The following is a 17,030-nucleotide window of genomic DNA, read 5'->3' as shown; positions in this document are numbered from 1 at the left end:
AATAAACAACATGCATAAAAGGACTCATCGGTGCTGGACGGGTTCAGATACGGACGCCACTGAGACGTCTGTGGAAGCTCACAGCGGGTCTGAGTGCGCGTGTTGCCCCTACCGAGTGAGCCTCCAGGCCGGCTTGTGCTCTCGCTGCTCCCGCTTGACTTGACCACCCCAGGCAAGACGAACTGGCGACCATGGGCTCGTCTTGGCTTGTGTTTCACGCCGCTGTTGGGTCTCTGCTGGTTCTGTTAGGGTCGGCGAACCATGGTAAGTGAATACGAACTTGCTGCGCTGTCTTTTAACTACTTGTTGTTGTTGTGGAGTGTGTGGTCATATTTTCTTCCTGGATGATGACCAGCCTCCATTTTGGTTAGCCATTGGAGCCTTTCTGTGTACATTCAAGAGTTACAGTATTATACTTGTACACGAACCATATTTTTATTAATTTATTTTATCGTATTTATTTTACGGTAAATAGTTATATTATAATTTCTATCTGTGTAGTTTATTGAGTTTAACATTTGGAAAGCAAATTTAGTAAAAACAAAAACAGCAACTAAACACTTACTGTACTGCACGATGAACCAGTGCTTCCCAACCTTTTCGAAGCACATATTTTACATTAGGGAAAAAGACAAAAAAAATCACATGGCACACCACCAAACAAAAATGTGACAAAAAATGGATGCAAAGGTTCATTGCCCCCTAGTGAATGACCATTTAATTGATGTGCCTATCACTATACGTCATTGGCATAGATAGATGAACAAAGATACATTCTTATACTTTTTTGAGCATCAGCCATTCGCAAAATAACCTGTATGCAGATTTTGTTTTTAGGTGAGGTGTGTGTGTGTGTGTGTGTGTGTGGGGGGGGGGGGGGGGGGGGGGTAGCCTATCCTGTGATATTCGCAGAAAAATCGCCTTTTCACCATTTTTGTGCTCAGACCAAAGCTGTGCTTATTGCTGTACTTATTGCTTTGGTGCCATCTTGTGGCACCTTTAAGGACCAATGATGAAGTGAGGGGCAGCACTTCATTTAGTTAGGCCATAGCTTTGCCTTTGTCGAATAGAAAAAAAAGATGCCACCATCTTGCGGCATCTATCTATAATTAGAAACCTTTTTGTGTGGGCATCTATAACTCGCAGATTTTCGCTATTCAAGGCAAGGTACGTTCCACTGTATATGCATTTTTCTTCCCATTGAAATGAATAAAAAATCCATTAATCAGTTCCAGCCCCCTCCAAAAACATCACTCTTTTTTTAAGTCACATTTTTAATAATGAAAATTAACATTTGTTTGTATGACACATAAAATATAGTCACTGATGGTGTAGTGGTACACTCGCCTGACTTTGGTGCAGGTAGTGTGGGTTCAGTTCCCACTCAGTGACAGTGTGAATGTGAGTGTGAATGGTTGTCCGTGTCTATATGTGCCCTGTGACTGACTGGCGACCAGTTCAGGGTGTAGTCCGCCTTTCGCCCGAAGTCAGCTGGGATAGGCTCCAGCGTCCCGCGACCCTAATAAATTAGAAAATTAATTAATTACAACAACAACAACAACAAAATTTAACGCAATTATAATGGCCATCAATTATCTACAAATTTTCGCGGGTGTCCACTGTATATTGATATTTTGGGAGTAAATTATTCCAATTTTTAGTTTATAATTGAAATGAAAATAGTATTGGTGGCTGAGTGATTTAAACATCTGCCTAACAGTTTTCCAACATGTTGTTAGGAGATTTTGTTGCGGTCCAATGAAGCCAATGTTGAACATTTTGGATATAATTCCAAAAGGTATTTTTGACACAAACACATGCTTTGGGGCTGATTTTCTTCAGCTGGAACTGGGGCCTTAGACAAGGTGGAGGGAATTAGGAATAGTTCTAATTAGAACAGTCAGTGCACAAAACCTTCAGGCTTTGTCAGAAAAACCCTACTGGAACAACTTCACTTTATTTGTGGTTAATCAGAGGAGAGGTACTTGAAATGGTGTGTGTACTGACTCCCATTTAACACAATGAATGTGATTGGTTCTGTTGGTTAATTCTGCATCTGTAGTTATAAGAATGTGTGCACACTTCAGCAGTGGCATTATCTCAGTTGTTCTTTTGAACTACCCCAATTTTATTAAATTTTTTTCCCAAATGAGCTGTACAGGTTACAATGTAGGTCACATTCATGGTGGGAAAAGTTTTTCAATGCTTTTTCTAATTTCTTTACGTCACAAAAAGGTGGTATTTGAAAAGGGGTGTGTATTGTGTTATCGTTAATGATAAAATATCATCGTCATGAAAAGTCAGCACTCTCTAATAGGATTTTTAAACACCATTTACTTTATAATCAACAATGTTGAAATCTGAATTGTCATGCAGTATGTGTTTTGTCGTTAAATACTTCCCTGCCGTCTGGCCTGTTCTCATGTTTTTACTACAAAACAAAACATTGCTGTTGCATAACTGTCTGACTTTTTGCTCTCTCATGTGCATGCTCTCTTTTTGTCCTTCCAATTTTCCAGATAAGCACAACATGGAGCAGCGCGAAATCACCTTTGACTTTGGCGATGTCATGCATTGTGAGTTGCGTTGGTGTGTTTTTTACATGAGCGTGCGGAATCTTTGCCAGGGACAATTAGGTGACGCCTGGGACTTCTGACTAGCCAACACTTATGGTTAAGAATATTTTGGGACTTTTCAATTGATGAAGACACTTTTATTGCAAAATTAGTTTTTTTTAGACTGCGTGGTGGCACAGTGCTTACCTATGTCTGCCCATCTGTATTCTCATTAGCATTCTGCTTTCATGAAGAATGACAAGTCTTTAGGATTAGGATTGTATTTAAACTCAAAAAGCAAAAACATGAAATATGGGTAATTTTCATATACTGTAATTTGATCAATAACAGTAAAGACAGCCCACTGAATTCCCTTTTGAAAATCTATTTTGCTGATATGAGTACTTCAATTATTATTGGCAGTTCTCCACCAAAAGGTCATAATTCTTTCTAAGAAGAAAAATGATGCTATAGTAATATTTTTAAAAACTTTTAATGCCAAAATGTCTTTACCGTTAGGTGTCTGAAATGAAGTTCCATGATTTGCAACATGTTTTCTGAAGATGTTAATTACATTTTTGGATATATGGGATTTTTCTCCTATTGCTTCATAAGCCTTTTCCATGAAAGTTAACACAAATGCAGCTTAGTGTTTTCACAGTTCCTTTTTTTGGTTCTTCTACAAAGTGTCCTTCTTTGTCAATCAAGCTGTTTTTACCATTAATACCACTGGAGAGAGCCTCATTATGTTGTTGCAATACACCAGAGGGATCTGTGAGGTGAAGTACCACGATGAGGCAGCCATTTTGCATTCACACAATAGCAGACAGCAAAATAAAAGGTTTAATAATTTCTGAGATATGAATGAATGTATAAAAATTTGTGACAGTGTTGGAAATATTTCATGTCTTTACCGTTACTATGGGTTTAATGGGTTTAAGGAATACTGTAGTTACGATAATTTTTGCACTTTCATCCCCAAAGTTTGAAGGGCAACATAAGTAAATTGTGCAACTTCCACGATTTTTATTAAGCCTTTTATGTCTCACGGTTATGCCCTTTTGTCTTGACCGTTGTAAAAAGAAGTGTATATCAATGGGCCCCACCAATTGCTCTGTAAGTAAGGCTTGCCTTTACTATGAAGGCCTACATTTTTAAATCATCAATAACTTTTTGAAAATTGGACTTAAAGCTTGGGAGACATTTACCCATATAAAACCAAGGTGGCATAAAAAAATTTGCTAAATCAGATTGAATTTTTTTTTTAACGTCTTTACCGTTGTTGGTCAAATTATATGAAAAAGACCTATATACTCCTCTAGCTGCAATTTTATCTAGGTATATACCAAAGTTTAATGGGTTCGTTTGTCTTCCAGTGATGGACTCACCGGAATCACAAGTGATGCAGCAAGAGGCAGATTTGTCAGATTTGGTTGATACAAAAGGTACTGTTTTGTATTTTCACTCTTATTGTTGCCTGTATTTGTCTTTGGGTCCAGTACATATCACGCTATCCAATAAAGAGCATGAAACTGCATATTTTTATCCATCCATCCATCCATTTACTGAGTCGCTTATCCTCACAAGGGTCGAGTGCTGGAGCCTATCCCAGCTATCATCGGGCAGGAGGCGCCCTGACACCCTGAACTGGTTGCCAGCCAATCGCATGGGCACATATAAACAAACAATCATTTGCACTCAGATTCACACCTACGGGCAATTTAGATTCCTCAATTAACCTACCATGCATGTTTTTGGGATGCGGGAGGAAACCGGAGTGCCCGGAGAAAACCCACGCAGGCACAGGGAGAACATGCAAACTCCACACAGGCGGGGCCGGGGATTGATATTTTTATTTATATATATATATATATGGATAGATAGATAGGTAGGTAGATATATGTCTGTGTGTGTGTATGTATGTATATATATATATATATATATATATATATATATATATATATATATATATATATATATATATATATATATATAAAGAAAGGAAATGAAATCACAAAATTGGACAGTTTCTAGTCTATGCATGTGTCACTGATTACATATTATTTCCTTTATAGAGTTTGCCATGCAAGAAAAATTGGACACCCCAAGAGGGAGAGGTAGGGTATTGATATACCTGTTTATCGATTTAAAATTGTAAATATATTTTTTAAATTATTAAAAAAAATAATAATAATGCCTTTCTTTTTGCAGGATTCAGACCACCATCCTTTTCACCGAGAGGACGTATGTGTCTATTTTCTTCTTCAGATTTTCAATTACAGTGGAACGTCTAAGGTCCGACAGAATCTGCTTCAGAACACTGGTCACTATCTGATTTCTTTGTTTTTTTTTCTAAATTACCACAGGAAAAAATGTAACGAATCTGTTCCTGGGTCAAACTGTGGCCTTCATAAAAACTTCAACAGTACAAGCAATGTAAAATTTTTACATCGCTAACTGTCATTCAAGTGAAAAAAATCACCTGTGATATTAAAATAATAAAACACCCAATATGAACTTCTTTACTAAAAATCCTTAAAAATTCTTCTTCTCATTAAATAATTTGTAAATTGATTTATTGTAAATATTAAACCATATACAGTAAGTAAAATAGACAATTTAAGTAAATTTAACTTAAGACATTTGTCAATTGGTAGCTAATGGAATTAATTATAAATAATAACATTAAAAATGCACTTCAAAGAGAGCAGGGATTGATCACCACACACACATAAAACTTGTATGCTGCAAGACATGGATTTTGTATTTGTCTTGGTTTTTACCCGTTTTTGCATAAACTATATATAAACATACATCCAACCAGTTTCTGTACCGGCTATCCTCACGAGGGTCGCGGGCGTGCTGGCGCCTATCCCGGCTGACTCTGGGCGAGAGGCGGGGTACACCCTGAACTGGTTGCCAGCCAATCGCAGGAAACATACTGTATAAAGAAACAACCATTCACTCCTACGGACAATTTAGAGTCTTCAATTAACCTACCATGCATGTTTTTGGAATGTGGGAGCAAACCGGAGTACTTGAAGAAAACCCACAGAGACACGGTGGGAATATGCAAACTCCACACAGGGAAGACCAGATATAAAGAACTGTGAGGCAGATGTGCTAACCAGTCGTACACCGTGCCGCCTATTGAATTCCCTCTTAGAAAAATTCTACATCAGGACAGTCTTCTAGCTAATTTCACGAGTTGAAGGCAGTCCCGCCTGGATGCAGCAGCCAATCATATTGCAGTGGGGTGTGTCCTGCCTAGACTCCAGTGGGATTCATAATAACACTTCATTGAGACTCCTCTCTTAGCTCATCAGTACGGCATTAATGTTAGTCGTGCTATGCAGAGGATAAAATATTAAAAAAATCAATATTAAATGTGACTGATTACTCCTATATTGTCTGTCTACATACAATATGTGCTGCATCATTTGTGATCACTCTGTTGTTTAAAGGGTTAAAGCAACATAATATAGATCAGGGATGGGCAACTTAAATGATGGCGAGGGCCACAATTTTTTGTCCGCACGACCAGGGGGCCACATGGGACTGGGATTTTCTTTGGTTGAGTTTTCTCTTACCGTAGCTTTTTGCCATTGTGTCACTACTCACTCTTCCTGCTGATTTTCATCATGGCGTCACCACTCTTCTCTGATGGAGAAGATCTGGCGCTATCGTAAACGATGTCTGCTTTCCAGTGGTGAATGGTATTATATATATATATATGTACATATATATACGTACACACACAGCGGCTGAAATATGTATTTAACACATCACCATTTTTCTCATTAAATATATTTCCAATGGTGCTATTGACATGAAAATTTCAACAGATGTTGGGAACAACCCAAGTAATCCATACATACAAAGAAATAAGATCAGGAATTAAATTGCGCGTAATAATGTGAAATGACACAAGGAAAAAATATTGAACACGCCAACTGGCATTTATTTAATACTTTGTAAAAAACAACCTTTGTTTGCAATGACAGCTTCAAGACTCCTCCTGTATGGAGAAACGAGTCGCATGTGTTGCTCTGGTGTTATTTTGGCCCATTCGTCCACACGAGCAGTCTTCAAATCTTGAGGGTCCTATGGAAAACTTACTTTCTGAGCTTATTTGTTTTACTTTCTTTGTCTGTATGGATTACTTGGATTGTTCCCAACATCTGGTGACATTTTGAGGAAGATAGCACCTTTGGAATTATATTTAGTGAGAAAAATGGTGACGTGTTAAATACTTATTTCAGCCCCTGTAAATACACAAAGTGTAATTCACTTTGTTTTGTATTTAGTTTGACAGTAAATTTCATTTGGGAGTGGCATTAAATAGCTTGATGCATCTGTTTTGATGAATTGCCCGAAGATAGCTGGGATAGGCTCCAGCATGCCCGCGACGCTAGTGAGAATAAGTGGTACAGAAAATGGATGGATGGACGTTCACTATTTGCCAAACTGCTTTATATTGTAAAGTGTGTTGAGTTGCGTTCACTACCACCATACAGCACTCGTATCGCAAGTCTGCGCTCACAACTCAAAGCAAAAAATCAAGAACGATCATTTGTATCTCGAAAACTCGTAAGTCAAGTCACTCATATCTCAAGGCACAACTGTATATTACTTTTATTGAATTTTTTTAACCTCATCTATGAATGGCAGGCCCATTTTTTTCCCTTCTAAAAATCAAATGTGGCCCTTCAGCACAAAAGTTAGCCTAACCCCAATCTAAAGTCACAGGTCACCTCATGATTCCTTTCTTCACTTAAAGGTCGTCCAAGTGCTGCATCCCGCTCTGAGATTCCCATGCTGGACTATCCCGTTCAGTTCCCGCTCGGGCAACCCACATCCGACAATCTCCAAGCCGTTTGTCTCCATGGAGACCTTCGCCCTCGCTACCCCGACTCCTACTTCCCCAGCTCAGGGTTTGGCCAACTGCGACGGAGGGCGAGCGCCGTCAATAATGCCGAGTCGTGGTTTAGCGCGTGCTGCGCAGGAAATCAGACATGGGGGAAGGAGGCGACGCTTTGCTGCGCCACGCAGGCGGTGAGTTTTTAGTGCTGTCTTTTTTTATGATCAACAATTCAAGACAATTCATTGGAATGAAAATACCAGATATCTTATTTCCACAGTTACGTCCGTGGGGTATTTATGAACTCATCTGCAGATTTGGGGCGTTGTAGGCCTTTATTCGTTGTACCTTGATTTACGAGTGACCCGACTTACCTGTTTTCAAGATACAAGCTGTCGCTTGGCTGATTTTTTTTGTTTTTGTCTTGAGTTGTGAGCAAAACTTTGAGTTATGAGCGCTAGATGGTGGCAGCGAACTTCACAACAAGCATCAGATAATGATCACTTTCTTAATAAAAGGCCAGGTGCTTACTTTTGTTTCATTTAGGTTTAGTTTGACAGTGAACGTTAAGTGGGAGTGCCAATAAACGACTTGACGCCACAAGCACTCTACCTCTTTTTTGAAGAATTGGTCACTTTGTGCCAAACTACTGCTTGTTGTGATGCTCGCTGCCATCATCTAGCTCTCCTATCTCAAATATTTTGCTTGCAAGTCAAAGAAAAAGAAAGCGGCAGTGACAGCTCACATCTCAAAAAAACTCCTAAACTAAGTCAAGTCACTCGTAATTCGAAGTACCACTGGACAACATTAACACTTTTTTGGTACACTTTTTTTTTTGACAGTTTGGCTCCCATCATTCTGGTTACCTGTATATTAGGGCAAACCTAAATGATGCCACAGTACTGTAGATCATGCTTTCAGTCTTTTGGCATATTTTAAACCCCAAAAAAGAAAGAGAATTCTTTACATTGTTGGCTTAATGAAACTCGCATGTTTTCAATAAATTTTAATGGCTATGTGCTGATAAGCCTATTCTCCACCACAGCAGCACAGCAGACAGGCCTCGGCATGCCCACTATAGTGAGGCAGCCAGGGGGGAAACAATCTTCCTCTCACAGACTACTGCTTTTAGTTAAACGCTATTGCAAAATGCGTGGCTGCCTCTATTTGCCCAGCATGTGACCTCAGCTATGCACACATCCTGACTTTCAATTATGTTTTTTACACGACCTTTGCTGCCTAGTGGGAGCTGTCAGTGGAAAATTTCTGCAAGGAGGATTCATCCGTCAAGGATCGACTTTATCACTGCTGCAGAAAGACGGGCAGCCAGAGACTCAACTGCTTCCAAAAGGACTCTCCCAATCCACGCTACGAGCCATCCGAGGCAATACCGGTGGTCCCGCTTCCCACTACAGTCGAATTCAGCTTTGACAAAAACACTTGTTACAGGTATGGAGGGATGATAATCATCATAAGTAATGATTATCATGTTGTCAGTCGGGGCATCAACCTATCATTGTATTGAAAACCTTCCCAAATTCAACATTGTAATGCCACAAAGTTATTGAAGTGCATCACAAGACTTTTTAAATATACAATATACCGTAATTTCTCGTGTATAACGCGAACCCATGTATAATACGCACGCCCAAAGTTGACCTCAGAATTGTGGGAAACCCTTCTACGTATAGTATGTATAATGCATTTTACAATGCATGATTTTGCTTCTACCCAAATGATCAAAACATGAAGTATTATCTGTATTTTGTTAGGTTTTTCAAAGAATTATTCTGAAGTTAAGCACTTGAACACATAATACTTTATTATTTACTTGCTGTTATTTTGACTGATTCACAGCCCTACTTTTATTTAGTAAATGAGAAAACACACAGTTGTGCTCATATGTTTGATTACCCAGGGAGAATTTTTAAGATGGGTACAATTTTTTAAAGAAAACATGAAGGCCCAGGCGAAACACATTTAATTTTATTTTAATGGGATTCAAATTAAACTCTCAAGCATTTCAGAAAATCATTATCATCAAACAAAACATAACCATAAATAAATTAATTATGGTTGTTGTTCACTCATATTAAAAAAATATATATTTCAGAAATTCTGCCAGGATATGTAAACTTATGGGCACAACTGTACATATTATGCAGTCATACATACCCCTGTCATATTGGAATGAAAGTGTAGGCTATACCTTCCTCATAATCTCTTGGTGGCGATGGCATATTGGAATGGAGTGGAATGATAGTGTACAGCTTTTTCATAACCTCTAGATGGCGGCATACATTTATGAAATGGGAAAGTTTTTTCCCCCCCCATTTCCCTCTATACCTATGTATAATGCGCACCATTGACTTTTGACATTTTTGTTGGGGGGGGGGTGCACATTACACACAAGAAATTACGGTAATCAAAACTGGACCTTGTTATCTATTATAAAGGCAGACAGTTTGATACAGCTCTTAAACTGTATGTGGTCAGAGGTGTGCAATCATGAGGCTACTGAGTGTACATGTTATGTTGTGTCCCAGCCAGCTTTAAATAGCTTTCGATATGGGTCATTTTCATATTATTTGATCAATAATGTGTGGATCACACTACAAGACAAATTTGGTCTTTCAAGATTGCACTATGTCAGCCTACTGCCATAAAATCTTCTCGGTCAGACAGTGGCAACACTACACAACATGTATTCCAATACCACTGCATTTATTCAAATCAAACAATGTCGGAGAGGCGGAACCAGAAAACGTGTCACGAGTCAACGCGATGAGATACACTCGCTACCAATGAGGAAAAACATGATGGTCGTCACCGGTGCTCAGGAGAGGATGTTCATTCAAGGATTGCTTGAGGTATGTTCACGTACTTTTAATACAATACGGTTCGCAAGCAGGCAACAAAACATTATGTAGCCTTGCAAGCTAGTGCTGGCACTAACGGGTGTATGTATGCCGGCGTTCTGTCGAATCATGTGCTAAAGCTTCGGTAAACATTGTTTGTACGCGTAAATAAATATTGCGTGTCTTTACCGTTACTGTGATTGTATAAAGACAAGTGTGTAATGGGTTTATTGACTTGTTAGGATCATTTTATGCACTTGTATCTGCAGAGTTTGAAGGGCAACACATGTAAATTGTGAAACACACAGCATTTTTAGGAAACTGTTTGTCTTTTACCGTTATGCAAGAAGTGGATTTCTATGGGCCACCAACATTTGCTCTGTCAATAAGGATTGCCTTTACTATGAATGCTTAAAATTTTAAAGCATCAACAGTTTTTTAAAATAGACTTTAAATGTGACTTTTTCATCATGTGAGACATTTAACCATATAAAACCAGGTAAAAATTGCTGAATTACTTTTTTTTTTTTTTTTTTTTTTTTTTTTTTTTTTTTAAACAAGTGTCTTTACACTGTAAAAAAGAACCTATAGAATTGACCCAATACATTTAGGGTAACAATTTGCCGCAACTTTAATTGGGTAAATTTAAAACACATTTTGGGTGAAGAATACCTTAATTCAATATCTATAAAATAATTTTAGAACTTGGATAAAGTTTACCACACATTTGTGATTACATTCCAACCACAGCGGCAGAGTTATAGGGGAGGGGTCACGTGAGAGAGTACTTGACCCCCACATTTTATCTCTTATACTTTGTGTTCATCAACATTTGTCTTCTCTTATAGTATATTTATTTCACTGATGTACCATAATTTCTCGTGTATAATGCACAATTTCCCCCCCCCAAAAAAATTGTCAAAGGTCAGTAGTGCGCATCATACATAAGTATAGGGGCAAATGGAAAAAAACTTTAACATTTTAGAAATGCATGCCGCAATCTAGTGGTTATGAAAAAGCTGTACACGTTCATTCCAAAATGCCATCTCCACCTAGTGGTTATAAAAAAGGTGTAGCCTACACTTTCCTTGCAATATGACAAGGGTACGATTGACTGCATATAGGTACATTTGTGCTCATAAGTTTGCATACCCTGGCAGAATTTGTGAAGTATAGTTTTTTTTTTTTTAAATATGACTGAACAACAACCATCATTCATTTTTCTGTGGTTATGTTTTGTTTAATTATAATGCTTTTCTGAAATGCTTGACCGTTTAATTTGAATCCCATTAAAATAAAAATAAATGTGGTTCACTTGGTCCTTCGTATTTTCGTTAAATAATTGTACCCATCTTACAAATTCTGCCTGGGTAATCAAACATATGAGCACAACTGTGTGTTTTCTAATTTACTAAATAAAAGTAGGGCTGTGGATTTCAAAAGAAGAGTAAATTTAAACAAGTATTATGTGTTCAAATAAAGTGCTTAACTTCATAATTATTCTTAAAAAAAAATACAGACAATATTTCATGTTTTGATCATATGGGTAGAACCAAAATCATGTATTGTAAAAATGCCTTATACATAGGTAGAAGGGTCTTCCAGAATTTCAAGGGCAACCTTTGGTGCACATTGTACATGAGAAATTACAGTAAGTCTGCCTATTTTGGGAGGGTCAAGTATTTCATAGCGAGTGCAGCATCAAAATACTTAACTGGCCAACCAGAGGGATGGGTACACACACACACACAACTTTGACATTTTCCCTTTACATTTTAAATACTGCTGACGGCATGGCTGAGAAATCACTGTTTTTATTTACATTTTATTACATTTACATTTACCCATCTCCAAAATTGTTTTTTACAGTGTATAATTATTTATCAAATTGTATGAAAATGACCCATATATAGAATTAAATTTTAATAATCCTGTGAAGGAAATTGACTGCCTTTATGACCTCTGAGTAAGTCTGCACATGTACAGTATTTTTAGTGTATCCAGGACACAACAGTAAATGTTTGGGTATGACCTGTACTCAACAGGACATCAGTGACTCAGCTGAATGTCAGCGAAAGCAGACAACAGTCTGGTTCCCAGAAAAGTGAAATCAACTTCCCCCCCGGTCGACCCAGCGCAGATAACGTGGAATCACTGTGTCGCAACCAGAAGCAGCGCCCCCTGTACAGCGTCAAGTGCCTGCCAAGCAGCGGCTACGAGCTGCTGGCTCGTCAGGCCAAGATCATTAATCGTATGGAGAAGGGATTCAAACAGTGCTGCAAGAAGAACCAGGATGTGCTTGTGTGTGCTGAGCAAAAGGTAGAGGATCAGACTTTTTTTCTACATTTTCTACCGCTTCTCATGTTCAGAGTCAGTGTTCGACTGCAGTTTAGTCAGCAATCAGTCACAGACCACATATAGATAAACAATTCACACTCACATTTACACTTATAAACAATTTAGAGTCCATTAAAATAACATGGATGTTTTGGGACTGTTAGAAAAAAGTAAAATAAACGATAACGTTATTTTTTAAGATAAGCTGTCTTCTTCCCCCCCCTTTTACAGTCCTTGTCTGGTTACGTATTTGTGTGTGTAATGTTTTTTTTTTTTTAATTGCATTTCATTAATAAGATAAAATGTATTTTATTATCTAATATATTCAGTCTCTTTTACACCCCTAATTGTACTCTTGGTCTGCTTATGTGTTTCAGTGGCGTGATGCGCTCAGGAGGTTTTGCTCCAGTAAGAAGGGCGGCAAGGTTGACTACGAGTGTTGTTTGGGCAGCATGGCCAGCGATAATCTCGGCTGTTTCCAAGCCAAGTCTCCTGACCCGCATTACAACATGACGTCCCAGGAAGAACTGTCTCCTAAAATCTGTCAATCTCGCAAGATCATCAAGAAAGTGTAAGTCCATGTGTGCTTGTTTGAATGCTTTCTTGTATAGTCTCTACATGTCATGCACCATAAGTGGATCTCTGACTTCCAAAATACAGTGTGAACTGGTTTTCAATTCAAACACAGTGAAACCTCTAAAATCTAATTTGGATTTTGACCAAAATTGAGAATCAAACTATTATTTTGCTTTTTGTAAGCCTTAATATTAATAGTTGTTAACTTATTTTTACACTTATTTGACAATATAGAATGAAAATATAGATGTGTGAGGCATATCTGCAACGAGAGACGTTTTTATATTATGGGTTCGGCATTAAAATTAAGACTCAGAGTGGCGTTGTTTTTACTTTTTTAATATTAGCTTTGGTTAACTTTTTTTTTTAATTCCTTGACAGTTAAGAATGTAAAAACAATAGATGTGTGAGGCACATCTGAGATACAATTCACTTTGCATTACAAGTTCTTTATTTGTAATTAAAGTTAAGACATACCTGCGTGGGTTTTCTCCAGGCACTCCGGTTTCCTCCCACATCCCAAAAACATGCATGGTAGTTTAATTGAAGTCTCTAAATTGCCCCTAGGTGTGAAAGTGAGTGAAAATGGTTGTTTGTTTATGTGTGCCCTGCGATTGGCTGGCAACCAGTTCTGGGTGTACCCCGCCTCCTACCCAAAGATAGCTGGGAGAGGCTCCAGCACGTGAGGATCCTTGCCGCTTATCCTTGTGAGGATAAGTGGCTTGGAAAATGGATGAATATAATAGTCGTTAATTTATATTTACACTACTATGAAAAGTAGGGCTGGGCAGTGAGGCCTGAAATTAAACTGTGATTTTGTAAAAAAATAAAAAAATAAAATAAAATTCAAAATATTTTTAAAAAAAAACTCTCTATACAAATGTAAATCTTCCTGACAAATAATCTATAATTAATCGATAAAACTGATGAATCACCGAATGAAAGAGTAAGGTTGCATAAGATATTGCCTGTACAGTTATTACAAATTTAATGACAGTTAGACTATTTTATTTCATTTATTTTAAAATTGTTTTGAAATCTGAACAAGTATAAGCGTAACTGGGCTCGGAATAGACTGGTGTGACCTTTGAGGTTCCACTGTAAATCAATGCTGTATACAATCTTAGCAAGTAACAGCATCAGTGTGTTTTCACTCCCTTTTAGGTTGCCTGATGGCTTTCACGCCAAGAACATTTTGAACGAATGCTGCGCCATGTCACCACAAGATCACACCACTTGCTTTGTGCAAAAGGTGAGTTGTTGGCTGATACATTGAAACCCTGTTTATTGCGGGCAATATGTTGTAGACCCACCCGCAATAGGTGAAAGTACATCATACAAAAAGGTATTTTAAATAGTTTTACCCCAACACAAGGTTTAAACACATTTAATCTACAGTATTATAAACACACCTTTAAAATATTCATTAGTTCCTCTTCTCAGACTCTCCTCGCAAAGTTCTCCAAATAAGAGGTAAAGCATGCTTGCTTCAAGCTGTTTATTTGTCACTCTTAGTTTAAATTTACTGTAAACTGACACATAAAACAAAATAATTCAACATTGTCTATTTAAAAACCATAATGTTCAACCAAACCATAGCTCTTAATTATGCTGCATCTCTTCCAGTAGACCTCAATGCTGCACAGCATGTTGTGGCACAACGTGGTACAACAATGACGCACAACTCTAAATTTGGACTTGTTGAGTGTATACTGCAAAAACCCATTTAACAAAATCACTTAAAATCCTCAGTATAGCAGGGGAACACTGTATTACTTCATAGATTTAAAAAAAAACAATTATTAATTTAGGAGCCTCCACATTTTCAAATGTTAATGGTATTTTCACACATATATTTATATATAGGTTGAGGAAACATCTGTCAGAATGTGTACGTCAAAGAAGACATCCCCTCCAGTCGCCCGCCGCTGTTGCCGCATGGCTCCTCTGGAGCAGCCCAAGTGCGTCACTAACTTTGTCATGGATGCCATCACCAAGGCAACCAAGGTCTCCAACCAGAAGAAAAAGAAAAGATGCCCCCTTTAAAAATCCACCCTGATGGATGAGACGCTTCCAGCAGCTGTGACATGAGATCACTGAACACAAGAATACTCGTCTTGCACAAATGCCACTTTTTAACATGTGGACCAAATTTGTGCCTCATCTACTGCCAGTATTATTTGTATCTTTACATCTAAGATCATGAGAATCATCTCTTTCGTGAGTGCCTTCCTAAAGACATATTTTTAAATTGTTGAATGCTTACTTTATAAACCAGTGTTAACTGTGTGTCACTGTACCACTATTTTTTTTAAAAGGCTGCTCTTTAAATATTTTGATTATATGCATTTTGTTGTTGTTTTTTAAAGCCGCAAGATATATTTTCTTCTGTTTGGATGGATTTCTTGTAAAGCTCATATCCAAAACGTTTCTAATAAAGTTTTTTTTTTCCTAAATTGACTTTGTCTTCTGCTATCTGATTCTGTTTCACTACAGTTATCAAACAAGATTTGACGTCTTTTGTTGCTCATTTCAACACAACGTGAAAAGTCATACTAATTAAAGAAGTGAAATGAGGCAACAACAAGTAAAACAGTCTCAGCATCGTCCAAGATTAAACCATTCACAGAAGTAGAAATACAGGTATGATGCAATGTACACTGTTTAAAAAGGAAAACAAATACAAAATGTGTTGGAAAGGAAGACAAGTGAAAGAAAGTGTTAATTTTGTCAAAAAGTATGGAATATTCCTCTGATGACAATCTGTTGTTTCGGTCAATCTGAAACCTTACAGTTTTACGTATATTTTTTTTCTATTGCTTGTATCCATACATCTTATGTTGTGCAATCAGTTTTGTAACATTTTATGGATTGATCCAAAGGATTTAGTCAATTTTTGAGAAATTCCACAAGTAAAACGTTTCATCTCTAAATAGAATTAACTAAATAATAAAATCCAAGAGTTTTTAACATTAAAGTGTAACACAGCAAAAAAAAAAAGACACGTCAAGAAACAGATCATAGTACGAAATTAATAACAAAATTCAAAAATGCAAACATGCATGGCCAGCGGGGTATGGTAGTGGTTGGCACGTCTATCTAGGGCAGGGGTGGGCACATCTTTTGGCTCATGGGCCAAATTGGCTTTTAAAATTTGACAGGTGGGCTAAGCCAGGACCAGATGCTTACATATCGAACATAAACAAAAAAAGGCAATGTAGTGTTAATACTTATTTACTTTTAATACTGGGAACAGTGTTGTTGATCACCTTTTTTTGCCAGTGTATCAAAGTCCGGTGTTAGTTTTGTTGCGGCAATTCTCAGAACAGATCTAAGGTGTTCATCACTCAGCTGGGATCTGTAGGCTGCTTTGTTAGTGTTCATCACACTAAAGGTCTGTTCAAACATATACTGTATGTAGAGCCAAACATCACCAGCAGCATCTGTGCCATCTTCCGGATTTTTGGAAATGTGTCTGCGCTTAATGCATAAAACCCAACCAGTTTAAGGGAGTTGAGCTTCTCTTTTAAGACAGTATCACGTTGGCGATAAATCAGTTCCAACTGCAGCTCTTGTGACGATTTTTCAGGGCCTTGTAAGGGGACATGACACCAGCTGAAGTTTGTCAATTTTTTCCAAAATCAGAGAACCGACGGCAGAATTTTCCATGCAGGTTGTCCAGTTATGTCCTGTATTTTTTCACGTCAAGGGGCCTCTTTCATCGTAGCCAGTGTGGGGAAATGAACAAATGACTTGTCTGACATTTGCTTTGAGAATAAAGCTAGCTTTGTTTTGAAGGCTCTAATGTTTGTATACATTTCATGCCCAAACTGGTCTTTCCCT

General features: G+C 37.8%; 1 protein-coding gene across 1 annotated transcript; it reads left to right on the top strand.

Moving 5' to 3' along the window:
• On the top strand, positions 1–15,643 carry LOC133401262 (extracellular matrix protein 1-like). The gene is made up of 11 exons (XM_061673999.1): positions 1–264; positions 2,520–2,576; positions 3,932–4,000; positions 4,631–4,672; positions 4,767–4,799; positions 7,336–7,610; positions 8,660–8,865; positions 12,320–12,593; positions 12,989–13,182; positions 14,352–14,439; positions 15,054–15,643. Exons 1-11 carry the CDS (start codon positions 192–194, stop codon positions 15,231–15,233), a joined length of 1,491 nt encoding a protein of 496 aa, XP_061529983.1. The 5' UTR covers positions 1–191; the 3' UTR covers positions 15,234–15,643.
• Positions 15,644–17,030: the final 1,387 nt, after the last annotated feature.

This window comes from Phycodurus eques, chromosome 4, assembly GCF_024500275.1.
Source record: "Phycodurus eques isolate BA_2022a chromosome 4, UOR_Pequ_1.1, whole genome shotgun sequence".
Classification (NCBI taxonomy): Eukaryota; Metazoa; Chordata; class Actinopteri; order Syngnathiformes; family Syngnathidae; genus Phycodurus; species Phycodurus eques.
The sequence above is the reverse complement of the archived record's forward strand: the minus strand, read 5'-3'. Positions and strand labels throughout refer to the sequence as shown.